This window comes from Anopheles ziemanni, chromosome X, assembly GCF_943734765.1.
Source record: "Anopheles ziemanni chromosome X, idAnoZiCoDA_A2_x.2, whole genome shotgun sequence".
Classification (NCBI taxonomy): Eukaryota; Metazoa; Arthropoda; class Insecta; order Diptera; family Culicidae; genus Anopheles; species Anopheles ziemanni.
Window position 1 is genome coordinate 13637084 of NC_080707.1, and position 17379 is coordinate 13654462.

General features: G+C 42.4%; 1 protein-coding gene across 1 annotated transcript in view; it reads left to right on the top strand.

Moving 5' to 3' along the window:
• Positions 1-17379, top strand: part of LOC131291103 (uncharacterized) — a 229508-nt gene that overhangs the window by 134927 nt on the left and 77202 nt on the right. Inside the window, exon 7 of the mRNA XM_058320294.1 lies at positions 6933-7079. Within this exon, the coding sequence (XP_058176277.1) occupies positions 6933-7079 (147 nt within the window). The remainder of the gene's footprint in view (positions 1-6932; positions 7080-17379) is intronic.

A 17379-nucleotide genomic window follows, 5' to 3' on the forward strand; every position in this document is an offset into this window, starting at 1 on the left:
TTGTCTGTGGGAGAAAAGAAAGGGGAAGGGGGTCTTGACCTTCGGGTGCCAACAAGAAGTAAAGATAGAAGCATACCAGGACGATTGGTTTTGTACCTCCTTACGAAAGGGTGTAGACGCTGGAGCGGGAATGCTAAGGTACGGTTCTTCCACATCTTGTCTCGTTTTTTTATTTGTGCTTTTCCCCTCAGGGAGGAGTCGTTTTGGGGAAATGGAAACTGCTTTCCGCGGCAAATGTATCGTCGAAAAATGGCACCGATGTCGCAGTGTTTTCCTGAGGAGCTTTTTTGAGGAAAGGAAAACTGCTCAGTGGAAGGAGTAGGACGAGGGGGAGGGGGTGGGGGGCCGGGAGTTTCTATGACCATAGGACAAAGGCGAATAGGAGAAGAATAAAAAAAATGGGATCCCGAAGGAAAAACTCCCGGTACGAATCCGGTTCGTGAATCAGGTCAAGAGAACCCGCCCGGTTCCGTCTCGTGGTGGCATTGTGTACGGCATCCTTGGCTCGCTGCCGCCATGTCTCGCCCCCCCCCCCCCCCCCCCCCCTCCTCCGCCGTATGCACACCTTCGTTTGCATTGTGCCGGGAACTCTGGGAAAACAATGATATGGGAAAGAATGAAGCGAGCGCAAAACAAAGAAGAAAAAGGGGTGGAAAACAACACACACACACAAGCAGTACAGACGTACGATGGGGCCATTGTTCTAGCGAGCAAGAAACATCCTTGACACACACAACCACACACACCAACACCTTTATATATATATATTCATATGTAAATTCATCTACGCTACAATCAAATATGAACCGGGAGTGGCGGCCCAACGGTGCTTTCGAAAATCCGGAAGTTGACAGCCAACGTCAAGCGGCGGGCCGAGCTTTTCCATTCACTTCTGTCACACACACACATACACAGACACACACACACAAACACTCTTACCGGGCGCTTTTGTCTCACCTGGCGTATATCTTATTTTTATTTCTATACACCACTACGCCTCCCTTTATTTTCTGCCAGTCCCCTCCCTTCCATTTCCGAGAGTAAATGTTAGCTCATCATCATCATCATCATCATCATCATCAGCATCATCGTCGCCGTCGTCGTCGTTGTCAACGTCGTACGATGAAGCGCACTCCGCGGAACATGATACCGAAACATTTGCCAACCTTCTCCAGTACCAGATGCGAAACAATTTCAACCTCCCAAGTGTGTGTGTGTGTGTGTGTGTGTGTGTAGGTACGAATGTTATTTATTTTAACCCCTTTTGTCGTCCGCACTGTTACCCATTTGTTCTATTCACTCGCAATCCGGCCGCCGCTTTTCCCTCCCCCGAGGGGGGGGATAATGTAAGACTGTCGGGATTAGGTGGTTAGAAGACGCCGTGGGAGAGGGGGGGGAGAGGGGTGAGTGATGTGTGCAAAAAATGTGTGTGAGTCTCGCAAACCTAAACCTCGGTTTTGCGTTTCGCCCCGCGGGTGAAGGAGCTCGGGTGATCGTTTTGCAGAATATTTTATCGAAAGCTACGGGTGGCGTACAACCCCCATCACCTACCCTTCCCCTTCTGACTCCTTCTTCGCTCCATCCGCCGCAGAGCCTCCTTCTTTTCATCTTTTGTGTGACCCCTCATCGCTAACTCGTTTGTTTTTTGAGTTTAGAGTATTTAATAAAATTGTGGACCGAAAGCTTACAAATAAATACAATGTAGAAGAAAAACTCACACACAGCCACACACAGGACAAAGAAGCAACCTCGATGAGGCGAAAACCCTTACCGCAACCCTCCTCGTCCCCCGTTCCCTTTAACCACCACTTTACCTATCTCTAATTGGGAGCGCAGGTTCGGGGCCGGTTTTGAAGTCACTGAAGTCTCACACCTGTACTCACCTCGCTGTACGGTTGTTGGTGTTGGCGCGTACCGCGCGCTGATAATAGAACCCCCATAACCCCTTTTGTGCTGCAGCCGGAAAAGGCTTTTGTGGTTTATTTTTTTTTTTATATTTTATTTTTGTTCCCAACTCTCCCCGAACCCTTTTGTGCCGCATGAAAAGACAAAACACACACACACACACACACGCACAAGGTGCTTCCACCCTCGGCTTTTAAAGGTCAAAATTGAAGCAGATGGTCGGGAGGGGGGCATTCACCAACAGTGTCATACAAAGAAACTCCCACGAGTGCGCGCGAATCCGACGACTGTAATCTTTTCTTGTTGTCTGTTGTAAGAAATTAGATATAGGACCACCGAACGCCCTTATCCTTATCCTGCCCGGGGCCCTATGCTCCATCTCTTCGACTCCCAGTGGGACGACCGGATACGTAGGATTCCCAATCGATGGCTGCCTACATCACTTCGTTTACGGGAACGTTCGCAAATCGTTAGGCAACCGCCAGGAGTTCGCCCACTGGGACGCACTGGTGATAAGAAGCGCCAAAAGTTCTGTCAGCTCCGCTAGAAGTGATTATAGTGAATTCAAGTTTCAGTGTTTCAATATAATGCTTCCTTTTTTCATAGAACCACGTAAGCTTTATATTAATAGGAATTTCTCAGGAATGATTTTACACATAAATTCATGAAAATGATTTCTTATATTTACGTAAAAATATTCTTCTAACTCCAACAGCACTAGAAAGTTTATTGTGTTGGATATCAGAGATTTGCAAACCTAACTATGTCGAACTAAGAAAGCTAGGTTTCATTTTATTTTCGTTTGATTTTTAAACATTTGGGTTGATAAATGTGTACGAATAAACAATTTTCAAGGTTTTTTTTTAAGAAAATGGTAAACCGAAACGCGTACAGCAAAAATTAGACTTTGAAAACTGGTCTTAAACAGAGGCAGATTAAGCGTTCTCGGGGCCCCAAGCAGCTATAATTTGAAGTTCCTAAAACAAACACACTACTGGCACCATTAATGTTTTCATTCTAAAATTTATAAATTTATATCAAGAGTGAAGAAAAACAAGCATTTAACTTATGATTTAATGTTATATTTATTTCATGTGGTTTCATCAATAACTGTCGAAAAGTATCCATCATATCATTTTTTTTTTGCAAAAATCGACCATGTCACGATTAACCTGGTTTAGTAATATGGAGTAGCTTTCTAAGCATGCAATAAATTCATTGCATTAATATTCATATTTTTGAGCTTATTTGTTTGTGTTTTGAGCTTGTTTTCACTAAAAAGTTTTCCGTTTTCGATCTCACTTTTCGTCACTATGTTTGCCCACTTTATTTGTATTTTGGCTCCTCTGTATACCAGTTTTGGCCCTTTTAAAATGTTCAGGTTTTATGTATTGTATTGTATTTTAAAATAATTAATAAACTCCTATTTATCTTTACCGGTTTTAAATAAGTAAGATTGAATGTTTGATTTGATATTTTGATATCCACTTTTTCGCACGATGTTCCCATTTTTGTCTAGCTGTCAGTGTAAAAAAGCATAAATTTTTCGCTTCTGTCCATCAAAATTTCCTTGCATCTAGTTTAGCCCGCTTTTATATCGAAGGAAAAAAGTTTTCGGGTTCAAAAAATTGAAGTAACGTTTAGATATTTCTTAGAAACACTTAAAATATAAGAAAAACATTACTTCCGATGTGTTTACGCAGTGGTTAATCGCAGCACAGAGATCGGCTAATTTGACAGTTCATGTTGCCAAGTTGGATCGAGGGAACTCCCCAAGGATAATAAGCCAAAAGATGATATACAGACAACTATATCTTGTACAGACAGACTACAGACACAGACGTACATACTTTTAATTTAGTATAGTCTAGTATTTCTGTCTTCTGAAGAAGATCCTGCAAGGAGTTCCATGAGTTTAGGGTCGTTAAAACAAGCCTCGTACCTTACCATTTTTAACAACCTCCTAGAGCGCTGCAAACTGCATACAACTGCGATGTGCTCCAACCCTACCTGTGCATGAATTAAATGCTGGAAAAACTTTTCCTCATGTGCGGCACACGCCGAACCCGCTCGGCGCAACAATGCAAAGCGTACTGCGGGACCACGCACCGTTGCCTCCATAACCGGAACAAGTAAATTTCCTAACTCGTTCAATTTCGGCTCACCCGCTTTCGGTGGTGGAGGTTCCTCGTTCAAGCCAAATGTTTATAGTGAAATAACTAAATTTCATTCACTATTAGCCACCGGCACCAATTTGCCCGCTTCAGGGATTAGGGCGTGGCGGGTGGCAGAGAGATGGTTCCCCCGTATGGTACGTTTCGTGAAAAGTTTGCCGAAAAATACAATCTGCCAAACCTGCCGGGAGAGTCGGGTAACAAAATTTCGTCCGAAAAACTGCATGCCGTAAATCCGGCCCGTAGTATTTCCCGAGGCTGGAGGGGGTTTTCTCAGACGCCTACGCTGCTTCGGTCGAACTTCGACGAACTCCCGGCACAGCAGTACCTAGGAACAGTTTGTTAGCTAACGAGCTAACATCAACTTACTGAATTTACTTAACGAAACTTCTGGCCCGCTGATAGCACCGGTACCACGCTAGAGCTACCATTTTTTTTTCTATGTCGGGTGTTGTGCCTTTCGGAAGGCACCATTGTGCGCTGAAAAATCGTACCACAAAATTCTGGGCGGGGACCCTCGCCAAGAAGTGGTCTTCGGGGTGCCACAACGACGGCAAAACACGTTTCCTACACCATCAATTAATGTTCGGCCGACAGGCGACCACCCGTACCAGGTCCCGACGGCCTCAGACGGAACACTGTTTCTGATCGCAATAATCGTAAAGTTGCAGTGCGCCACGGATCGGCCCCGGGTTGGAATGTTGTTGTTCCGAATACGGTGCTGCCGATATTGCCAGTCGTAAACAGTGTGACGCCTCGCCGCTTATGGAGGATCTTAACTCCGCAAGTACGTGATGGTACAGGCCAAATAACGAGTGTTTAGCCAAAACCCAAACACAGAAGACTATTTGAAGAAATGATTCTTTGTTGTGAGTAGGTTCAGATCGACCTCGGTAAGGTGTCAGTTAGTCTTCATACTGCACTTGCGCCTACTAATAGTTCGTTAACTGAGGAAGAGTCCATACCATACTGTAGCTTTAAAAGCGCAGGATAAGAGTAAGGTTCAGCAAGAAAGAAGCTGATTCGCTTTTCGGGGGTTTTCCTACCAACAACTTACGGGTGTACCACCATGCACAGCGGGTGCACTGCATAAACAAGCCCAATTCCCAATCTAACCCTTCAGGAGTATGGACCACTCCTCCACCCCGCCGCACGGGAACACACCCGGGGTGGCGTTAAAACTGTTTCAACCGTTCGAAGGAGTTTTGCAAAACTGCACCCAATCCGATCATTTGCTGAAAGTTGTCGTCGCTGTTCGCCTGCGGGCTATCGCCCTATGCAGCACCACCGGGCGATAGGCGAAACGGATGCTTACCGACCGAAATAAGGACGTCCCCCAAATCGATGACAGGTGGGAAGCCGCACGTAGTCGAAATTCGCTTCGATGGTTTCAGCAATCAACGACGTTGGTGAGGTTCTATGAGTTGCGTCCGGGGACGTAGGGTGGAAGTGGAAGTTCGACCCCGCTTCACCGCTAACAATGTCGCTTGTCAGGCTTATTCGGGGCGCAGTGGAACGGAGTGCGGGAGGCAAAAGTTGGTTATGTTCGTTCAATCAGTTCGTCGGTTTGGGCATTGTTTAGAATTTAAAAGCATGCTGGTCAACAATCTAAAGGGATCCCGGAAAAGTCCCGCCCGTGGTTTTGAGCTAGAGCTTCAACTCCACTTGGTGGCCCGAATTTTCCCTGAAAAGCGCAACGCCATAAAGGGAAGCCACAATCCGGTTCCGTGTCGTCCGTGCGATTCGTATCTTTCATCCAGAAAAGGGTTCTACACCGACCTAGGCTATATGCCTAGGAGAAGGCTGAACCACTGGGAACCTCCCATGGGAATGGCTTTTTGATTCGCCAGCCGCCAGCAAGAAGTTAGTTTGACACCACCACCACCACCACCACCATCACCTTTCGTTTGCTATAAGTAATCTTGGAATTTAAGAGCCCCCAGGTTAACGCTCGGTGATGGCGTTACTTACCGCTTCACCCACTCCACGTTTGCGGAGTTGATTAGCGTGGACTACAACAACAAAGTCTAAGAGGATATCATTATTTCCAATGCCCCGAGCTATACACACCATTCTTGGTACAATTTATGGAAAACTTTCGGAAATACATTCGATTAAATAATCGGCTTCCATTCAAAACCTCTACTCAATGGAATCGAAACAACGAAGAATGTTATGTTTATGATAAACAAGCGAATGAATATGTATTACAATATGCGTATAATAAGTATTACAATATAAGTATTAACACGAATTATAAGTATTAGTTAAAAGAAGTTTTCATGTTTCAAATGGCTCAAAGAACAAATACAAATACACGTTAAGGTCTTCCAATATTTATATTGATTGAAATTTTCTATTAAAAATTGAAACTATACACACCATGTTAACGACAGATAATGAGAATGTTTGATTATTTCTTAAGAAGAATAAAAAATCAACCATTTTTCGAAATAACAAAAAGATAGTGATTAATAAGAATCACACATTGAAATGGATATGGCAAACTTATATCAAATTTGTCAATTGATGTACTGTTCGTTTCCAAACAGAATGGCTGAACGCTTCTTGGGAAAGGAGATATTGGATGTTGAAAAGAGACTTAGATGAATCGAAAGTGAACTACAAATCTAAGAATTGAAAAACACAGAGTTTCTACCGCAGTTCAGCTGATGTTTTCTTTCACTTTCTTGCATTCAAAAATATGATAATTTATTAATTTCCTCGTTCTCTATCAAAGATATCCTAATTATTGACAGCTCCAGAGTTCTCTTCACCTTTATTATCATTGAATACCTTGCTAACCTTACTTATTCAACTTTTCTCTTAAATCTTCTCCTTGTCTTGTTGCAGGAAATTGAACACTGCTACTACCACGGCACGGTAAAGGACTACCCGGGAGCTAGTGCAGCCTTCCACACCTGCAACGGTGTCAGCGGTGTGATACACGTCGGTAATGAAACGTTTGTTATTCATCCATTTTACGGAGGCGATTTATCGGTATGTAATTGATTTACTCTCTTATACGAATCTGCGGAGGCGTGTGTGTACCGTTTATCAACAACAGCGTCACAAAGAGGTTTGCTTCCTCTTATTGCAAAAAGCAGGGAATCTCTAGCTAAATTTGATTGAAACCATATAAGATTTCAATATGATAGTACAAGCTATAACGGGTATTAAAGTGAAATATGGCTGCCCAGCAAACATTCATTCTGGTTATGAACATTTCCGACAAAAATGGAAACTTCCTCATCAGGGGATAATATGCACAGGTTTATGAGTATAATAGCAATACATTATTGAAAATATGAAGCAAAACATTCAAGTTTTCCAACCTTTATAAGTGTGAAATTGGTCCAATTAAATTAATTTGACATGTAATTGACTTGTGAACAGAGTAAACAAGGAAGTCGTGTTTTTGGTTGTGGCTACACCTGTTGTACGCCACCTAAAAGTATGCAATGGATGATATTATTAATTCGTTAATTTCGTCATATGAGTTTTTGAAGGGTTCATATTTGGTATATATGCAAAGTATAACCAACTCCTTTTTTGGGTAGACTTTGTGCAGTCCGCTTGCTGCGCTTGTTGCATGCTTCATGCGTTACGTATTGCATACCTTCAGGCGCACATGTGTAACAGTAGGAAGAGGAGGATCTTAACCGGTGCCTCATTATCCTAGTTTTACAAGGTTTAAAACTGCCACATTATGTTGATAACTTCGCCCCACAATTTAAACGTGTGGAAAAGAGTGTTCCGAAAACTGTTTAGTTTTAGTGTCTATTTAACAAGTTTATCGCCATTTAAGTAGTTTTTGGTTGTTGAAAAGATGGTTGACCATATCGATATATGAAATTTTGGGATATTTTCTATATAGAACTACAAAAATTAAATATTTTGAGCTTAAGGGGTATTTCTTACCTCACTTTACCCCTCAACACTTTACAACCTGCAACGATTCGCCTTATTTTCCTCTCGTGTGTTCTGCTTCACTACCGCTTACGCACGGCTTAGGTTCCTCGCATTTCGCGGCACCTTACTTAACTTCAAACGATGACTAATTTTTTCCATCAAACGGTTCGAGCCCGTTTAACTTTATTCTCTTCCATTCCGTCCCACATCTGGTCAGGGGGGGGGGGGGGGGGGGTTGAGGACCATTGGTTGCGCTCGCAAAGCCACCGGGACGCGCTCGTCGAGCTTATCTGCTGGTCGACCCAAATCGAGCAGCCCGCACTCCCACTCCTCGCCCTACTCTTGCGCTATGGCGAACCTTCATTTTGGCGCTCGGGACCCGGGGGGCGGGTTATCGCAAGGCAAATCCGAGGGCCTTAACCCCTTAGGAACCCATTCGAGCGTGTCCGACTGGGTTGGATAAGGGACTCGGGTCGAAATTCGATTATGTTCGCTCGTTCGTTCGTTCGTGCGTCTATCTTGTGCCCTTATTTTCCCTTCGTTCCCTCGCTGGCGAAGGGCTTTCACACAAGCGGCCCGATTTTAGGGACCGCTACGGTGCTTATGTATATTAGATGTGTGTATGTATGTATTTTATCTACGTCGGCATAGGGTTCGAGAGTCGAAAGAGCGACGATAAAGTTATCACCGGCGTAATCAGTCAACTGCAGAAAATTTTCATTTATTTAATAAGCGTACATCAATTAAGGTCCCGGGGCCTTTAAAGCGCTTTCCCACGGACCCGTACAACACCACCACCACCACCACCCCCACCCCGCGGATAGGGTTTCCACGGACCATCAGCTGCCCACTGAGCTGTATTGCGAGCCGTTCGATCCCCAATCGCGTCGCCCGAACCGGATTTTCGCTCTTTCGCTCGATAAAAGCGGTACACTTTGGAGTCCCTCCCCCGCACACCAGGCCATCACCACTCACTGGAAGCCATCCCTAGGTCTAGGACATAATTGATACGATGCCAGGGCAAAAGGGTTTTGCATGTCCGGCCCGGCAAGATCCGATTCGATTATCGTTAATGACAAATTATGTCATATCCTTTCGGATGAGGCTGCGTTCGTCCATGTCAACGGCTTTTTCGGGGCCTTCCACACCCGCACCCCGCAACCCCTCTCTTGCTCGAAATAGGAAAGGAGCTGGGGATCATCGGGATGGATCAAAACATTATTAGGCTCATCAGCATTGATCACATCAAACGCGCAACGGAACCGCGTACAGTCACACCGATAAGTGGTGTTTCCAGGGGGGAAAAGGATGGTGAGAGGGGCGGGGGAGGGAATATAGCCGTGGTCGATTCGAATACAGGTGGTTTTCCGAGGAACGGCGTTCGATTATGCGTCGCTCGGAATGGCCCAGAATTGCCATAATTTGGTTCAAGAAGTCGATCAATCACAAAATTTTACTAGCGAGACGTAAGTCCTGCATGAAGTATTTTGTACTTATATTCAAATTTAGTTTAAAACACTTTTCGTCGCAGCGCATAACTCTTGACAAAACAACAGCAGCTCACCGATTCGCACTCGCTCGAGGCGGCTTTTGAAAAATTCGGTGACCAAAACCCATGGACGACGGGGGGGGGGGGGGGGGGGGGGGGAAACCCCATCCAGCGCTCCGGTCCGAGGCTCCCGCTCTCCTTCCCTTTCCCGCCGAAGCGGAAAACGCTCGCAGCAATCCAATCCAATTAAAATTCATCTCACAAACGTAAAGCTCCAACGGATGGCGGAAAAAAAATATATCACTGGCGGTAAAGCTACTCCGAAGGGACGAGCGAGCCACGCTGGGCTACGAGGTGGACATTTCAGGAAAAGTAGTGTCATGGAAGTGTTTTTATGGAAAAAGGTTTAAATGAGAGGTGCAAAGGAAACGAAAGAAAGTAAAACTGATTGAAAAATGTCACATATTTAATTTGCAACAACTTTTTGAAATAGGTATAATGCTGTCAGTTTAGAGCAGGGGCCTGCAGCGGGGCCAAATGATTAAAAGGAAACCAGAAGCGCGGGCCGGATACCTTTACCGATGATTTAATGTTTTCCAAGTAGTGCCCTTTTGAATGATATAAACTATTTCAATAGTAAAGTTACATAAAAAGGGGTAAGAGATAAAATGTTTAAACTTTTTTTAAAGTTTCACCACATTTAAAATATGTATTTTAAGCATCTTAATGCAATTCTCTCATTTACTTATATGTTATGATATTACTGACGTTGCCATATTGTACAATTCTCTCATTTGAACATATACTAAATTGAAGAACCGGGTTTTAGTCACAAAATGAGGCGAAAAAAAAGGCTTCCAAACATTAGTGATGAATACAAAAGGGAGCATTTTCGCACAAAACGTAATCGAAAAACGGTATGCTACTTTCGCTTTTGATTGCTTACGTAAACGTGATTTTTTGGTACTTAACAGCTTCAGCTTTTTGAGATATAGGTTATTGTTAAGTAAATGTACAAACAGCGCATTCTGTGTGGTATTGTATGGAACTTTTCTTTTCTTGAATATATCCTTCTCAAGCATCACAAACGTGGTGTCATCAGGATGTCCAATGAAAACATTAACTATTTCCTTGTTTTTTAATCAGATTTATTCAATTTCAAGCGTTGATAATTTCATCAAAAAATTTTAATATCCACTTGGTTGTTCTACCTTAGCCCACTGTGCGATCCGTTGTCAGCGTTGCGTATTTCCCTGCGGCCGTGCTCAGTGGGGCGGATTTTTCCGAGGACCGAATGATTTTCGAGTCCGTTTTTCGGGGAATAAAGGTGCACAAGAGAGAGGGAGGGGGAGAGAAGGAAAGAAAAAAAGGCCACCCGTTGGTCCGTTGGTGTGGTTCGGTGGACCGGAAAAAATTGGCGATCCAAACCACCGACAGTAGCCGCCTGAAGTTTGCTGGTACGAAATTTTTAACAAACACATGCCGCAAGCCCCAAACGCGGTGCCCGATCCATCTTGAAACCGTCGATTATTCAAAAATATATAAATATGTGTGTGTGTGTGTGTGCAAACAGATGGAAACAGTTCCTTCGTCCCCGGCGGAAGTCGAGGGCACGTTCGCGCAAGGCATGGGAAAAATTAAATTTCCGATCACGAAAATCATCGAGTTCGCTTTTTCGGTGAAAACTCCCACCCCACGTTGTACTGGAAAACCGATGCGTCCAATCGACGATATTTCGACGACACTATCCACAATCGTCATCGTCAACGTCGCCCGTGACGTCATCGCTCCGGGCACGTGTGCTAACCGAATCCTTGATCTTGTCCTTTTCCGCCGCTCAATTTGACACTCGCAGCGCGTGGGACTGTGTGTGTGTGTGTGTGTGTGAAGGAACCAGACGTCTCGCAACAGGAAACAATTGAACAATAATACTCCCACACACGAGCGGCAGAAAATACAAACAACGCACCAGAAGACAACAACGACAAAAACACAACAGCCAGGATCGGTTTTTGAAATTCATCGAAAATGAAATCCGAATACGAATAAACATCCTTGCACGGCCCTTCCCTTCCCATCTCAACTCCCCCTCCCCTTCCGCCCCCACACCCCCGGGCAAAAGGGTAAGGGAACAAAAATCGAAACTGTATGAGAGAGCGAAAAAATGGCGAAGGATTTGATTGATAAATGGAAAAACAAAATCGTACTAGAAAACTCCTTTTCCGGCCTCCAGCGGGGGGTGGCGGGTAGGATTCTTTTTTTTATTTATCCTCGCTAAGCTCGGGAAAAGTTGCCCCGACCACCCACCACCACCACCAGCACCACACAACAAACCTTCCGTAGATCAAACCTATCCATGGATTGAACGAAAACGATTTGTTTCCGTTCGAGTTTGTTTTCCCCTCTTTTTTTTTCGTGCTGTTCTGTGTGTTGTGCATTATTATCGTATTTATATTCAAATTTCCCGCACTTCAGCCGGGTGCGTTCGCTGGGCCCTGTCCAACTCGATGTGTTTCCTTTTTCTTTCTCCAGGTTTTCCGTGTATGATGAGGTTATTTTTCTTCAACATTCAATGGCAAACCGTTCGCTTCCATTACAAATCCGTGGGAGGGGGGTTTCGAGTGGGAATAAAAAGGACATTAGGAACATCCACCGTACTACCCGTTCTGTGAAAGAAAATGCCCAGTGGGAAATGGGTTTCGGCGAGGGAAAGCACGGAGGGATGGAAAACATACTCTCAATCGCAATCGGTATGATGTGCAATCACTTTCTTCCCCGAGCCCTGGGAAAAACTGTAGCGTGTGATCTTCTTCTGCCACATCTTTCTTTTTACCCTCTCTCTCTGCTTGGTTAACTTTTTTACCCCGTTTTTCATCAACATCGAATGATGAGCGTGCATTATCCGAAGGGAAGTATTTTTTGTCCAGCTTTTGTGCAAATCACTCTTACGAACGGGTTTTCGGCTTGGAGTCGGGGTGCAATTGTGAAGTGAAGCAACGAATCTAAATTTCACATTTGGTGGCTCAAGACAAAACTCCCAAATACATGTAGAAGCACACAAATCTCTCAAAAGTCTGCCTATAAGTCATGTACCTTCTTACAAGTCGACAAAGGTACTCATTTATAACAAATGCAAGATACAAAACATGCTTTTGATCATTCGTTGATGTAATTTTAAATATTTTTTCATGTAAGGTTCATCATTTTCTACTTCACTGTAGTAATTCATTTAGTAGTATGTTAGTAGTATGTTTACTTTCAATTTATATTGTTTATTTACATTGGTGAATATTAATAATAACGTTAACGAGTTTGACTCTACGGTCTTTCCTCATTGGATGATTAATTTTTAAAGCTAGCAAGGCTAATTATTATTACTTTAACGTAAGCTTACGCCACACTTGGTTAGTGTTTGTTGAGAACGAAAGCATATACCATGCATGTACAATTTTTTATTCAAAAATTTAAAAAATTCAATATTATCAATTTTAAGAAAAAGGGATCAATCACAGTTTTGACATTTGTGCTGCTTTCCCCATGGCAGATTTTGTAGTCCATTTTGCTTCTATTTCCAGTGTGCAGTGCTTCCAAAACACATTTTTTTTTTTTGTACATGTTTTGCACCATTTTCGCGAGATGGAAAGACGTTGAAGGGGTTAAGTTCAAAGTACTTCAATATCATTTCATTCAATTATGTTTTATATGATTTATTTCATGCAACATCATTGATAAATTGCCTATTAAATCGACAATATCATTTTCCAAGAAACAGTTTTTGGAGTAATTTATTTCTTTACTTTTCAATCAGATATATTCACATTAGTTTCAAACCTGAATATTCTTTTTCTTTTTTATCTGTTTGAAAAATAAACAGTTCATATTATTCAAAGCATTCTTTATATATTTTAAAATATGTAAGACAGTATCCATATATGTCCATTCTAACTTTATTTTTGTTTGTTATATTTTCTCACATTTCATTCACTTTCATTTTATAAGTAAATGCAATAAAGGAAATCTATGTTAAACATTATTCAGATGTGAGTTTGCTTAAATCTACTGAACAGTTGGGCGTTTACTAGAACGCACTAACACTTTGTGCAAATAAAAATTAGTTTACGTGGACTTAGTTTAATTTGGACTTTTTATTTAAGAGAAATTAAAACAAATACCCCTTCATAAGATACTCAGCTAAACTCCGATAGTGGCATTACGTTTTCAGCTACCTTAATAAAATGTTTGCTGTTTTCAATATATTTTCTCGGATGTAGAAACCGGTAACTAGTCGCAAGTTGAGCTCGAAAAGCTCCGATTTTTCCGATTAAAGGAAAGGATCGTTCGTACCGATTGGAATTGCAGCTTGCGAAAATCGAAACCGGGACGAAAGGGAAACTTAGTGGTGCGTTTTGCTTATAGCTAAATTAACCACGCCCGCGGCCAGCAAAACGGGATGAATAAAGATGAGTGCCCGTTCCTGTACCGGTGGGAGGGGGGAGGAGGGAAGGCACTATGCCGAGAATGCTAAATAGGGGGGCTTTTAAGGCGAAGGGTGCCATTTTGTGCCCCGGCTCGGTCGGTTCTCTTCTCGAACCGGAACCGGCCTCGGAGGGCTCTTTGATGTTTCGCTGTCACTCCCGGGGCCGGGATCGCTCCTCGCCCGGTTTTGCAAAGCACAAAAAAACACAACGAATAAAAACCATCCCCTTTTCCGGTGCGTGCCTTTCGGTCCGTTCAGCTCGCTAATGAAGACGATGATAATTACAAACCCTTGCAGCGGACCGAAGGCGGACGGAAAAGCGGACAAGAAACTCTAAAGAAAATGGTGGAAAAACGAACGCGTACACACACACACACATGCTTGGGAAAAGATCTGACAAAGGCTTAGGACTCTCCACCGTCCGACCGTTATGGCTTTTCACAACGAAAAACCAAAACCCGTTTTCCTTTGTTTTGCTCGTCTTCGGTTCACTTTGCCTTTTGCTGGAATGCTGGCGCGCTTCTTAGCGCAGCAGCCAGGCAGGTAGCAGGATGCAAATTACGTCAACGAGGCATAACTAATGGAAGTAAACCCTACCTCCAAAACCCGACGGGCAACGTTGAGCCGCTAATATGACCTTTCTTTCGCCAAAAGAAAAGTAGCAAACGGACGAAAAGAAAGTAACCGAAACCAGAAGGGAAGGCAAAAACTTGCGCGATGAAACAAGTTTTTCGTAAATACTATTTGCCACCCCCTCCCGCCTTTCGTAAACCTCCATCCGCGATACGGATTTTTATTCGTGAACCAAAAAAACCCCCCTTCGACTGTTGCGCCCCACCAAGAGTTGCTTAGTTTGCGTCCAAAAATACATCATCACCTCGCGGGCCATGGTGCTGTGATTAGCATATACTTAGCCCCCTCCCTGGCCGCCCCGGTTCCCTTTTCTCTGCGGTTTTTGCAGCTGAGAAGTATTTTAGAACCTACGCCAAAACTTATCCCGACGTTCATCAGCGATGGCGAGCTTCTTAACGATTCTGTTTTGTTCTCCCGCTTTATGTTCCTGTCAATAACTGATAAATCCTGCGGCAAAGGATGTTCGCCGACACAAAGGATGGTTTATTATGTGGCGCGCTTGGGCAAAGGCATGGGGGATCTTCTTTATAACATAGGCCGCAACAGGGATGGGGATCCATTAAACATTGCTTCGACCGAACGGTTCAAAATAGGTCTTATGTTTTTGTTGTTTGATGAAATGAGTTCAAATTTGGAAGCACTCAAAATGTTTGAGTAAAGTTCACGTTCTCGGAGTCGTTGTACTTTCTTCAGACTAGCGAATAACCGCTGGATATGTAGTTCCTTATCAATGTACCTGTCGAAGCGAACCATAGACCGAGGCCGATTAAGCCTTTTTGGGGCCCCAAGCATCCAAACATTGAAGATTCTAAAAACTTGCACCACACTCAACTTTCAGGGTTTTGTTTCAAAAATTTCAAATTAGATTAAACAACACACCTAATGAGGAACCAAATTTAATCAATGCTTTCCCAAGAGGTTTTATAATATCATTATCTATAATCAAAATTATTTACAAACTGATTCCGATCATACACATTTTTTAAATTGTATCAATCAGCTTATCCCATTGCATTACCTAAACCGCTAAAGCAACTTTGCGGAAAAATAGACGAATACTTGAAAAAGTTCAAGCTGTTTTGTATTCTGTTTGTTTGCAAAATACGGTGTTCGTAACGAATACCAAGCTTTGTTAGAGAAGTTGAAAAGAATAAAATAGTGTGAAAACTGCAGTGTGCAACTAAATTGAACATTTTCTATTGATAGTTTTTTAAACCAATTCAAATGCAAAACACAATAAAGCTCAAGAAAATCTAAACAATAGTCGGAAACACAAATGGTTCTTCAAATGATATCGAACCCGCTTAATACAAGAGTGACAAACAAACACAAAAATAATTAGAAAAATACATAACTTACTTTGCGGGTTTTGCAAAATCGAAATAAGACATTAGGTAAACAGTTTCAAGCGTATATAATATCAAAGTATGGGTCAAACTTGGGCAAATATATTCCAGCAAAAGAACAGAACAAAGTCCTATGTAATGCTAATGCCATGACGAGACCTTGCTGTTCCCCATTCCACTTTAATAACTCGATATTTTGAACTGCCCACCTTACCACGTTGATAGCCACGCTGTTTTAGTACAATCATTTTCGGTTAAATTTGGTTAGCAAATTTATCAAACCAATCGTTTTCGTAAACCAACCAACAATTAGACTCCCGAGAGGATACAGTTTTGTAGTTGCTTTAGCCTACATAGATATAAGTGCAGCGCTTTATTAGTGTAAAGAGCTAATGTTGATTGCTGCTGTTACCCGTTTTTGAGTGACGTGGCAGTCAATTTGTTAACAAAGCGTGCAAAAAAGACCTCGATGACAAAATGTTGGAATTAACACGTTGCGTACCAAGCGTTTTAGCACAGTTTTTAGTACATTGTTTTTAATTACAATTTGTTTATAATATTTGTAAAACCAATTGTTTTCGAAGACCAAGCAAAAACTTAGCTTCCCAAAAAATTTATATAAAATATTACAACAATTTTTATGTTGCATTTTCATTTATTTATGAGTCAAAAAACTTTTTAGAACTAGAACTGCTGTCACCCATATTTGGGTGACGCGGTACGGAAAGTGTTAATCATGCTGGGAAAGTTTCATAAGAACCTAAACCTGGAGCGACAGCCTACGTATTGGTTATTTGATGGAATTTGACAAAAATAAATGGTCTTAACACGTTGACTGCCAAGCGTTTTTACCACACATTTTTAGTACAAGCCTTTTTAATATTTTTTTTTATAACATTTGTTAAACCGACGGGTTTCGAAAGCCAAGAAAAGACTCAGCGTGTCAAAGAATTTGTTTTTAATATTACTATAGTTTTTACGTTGTATTGTTATTTATTACCACGTTGACTGCCAAGCGTTTTTAGCACATTTTTTAGTACAATCTTTGTAATAAAATTTGTATATAACATTTACCAAACCAACAATTTTTGAAGGCTAAATCGAAATTTAGCTTCCCTAAGAACTGATATAAAATATTACTATAATTTTTATGTTGCATTTTCATGTATTTATGGGTCAAACACTTTTACGAACTGAGTTTTGCTGTCACCCACTTTTCGGTGATATGGTAGTCTTCGTGTTAAAAAAGTAACGCTCGGGTAAGGGCAAAGATTTTATAAATTGCTAAACCAGGTCGTTGTTTCTCCTTTCTAGGTACTTTAGTACAGTTCAAACCAACAAAGTCCTAACATACCTGGGGCGGGAATTGAACTGGCCCCAAAAAGGGGCCGTGATGGACGAAAGAAAACCACGAAATTGTGCCACGCAAATGCGCAATAAAGT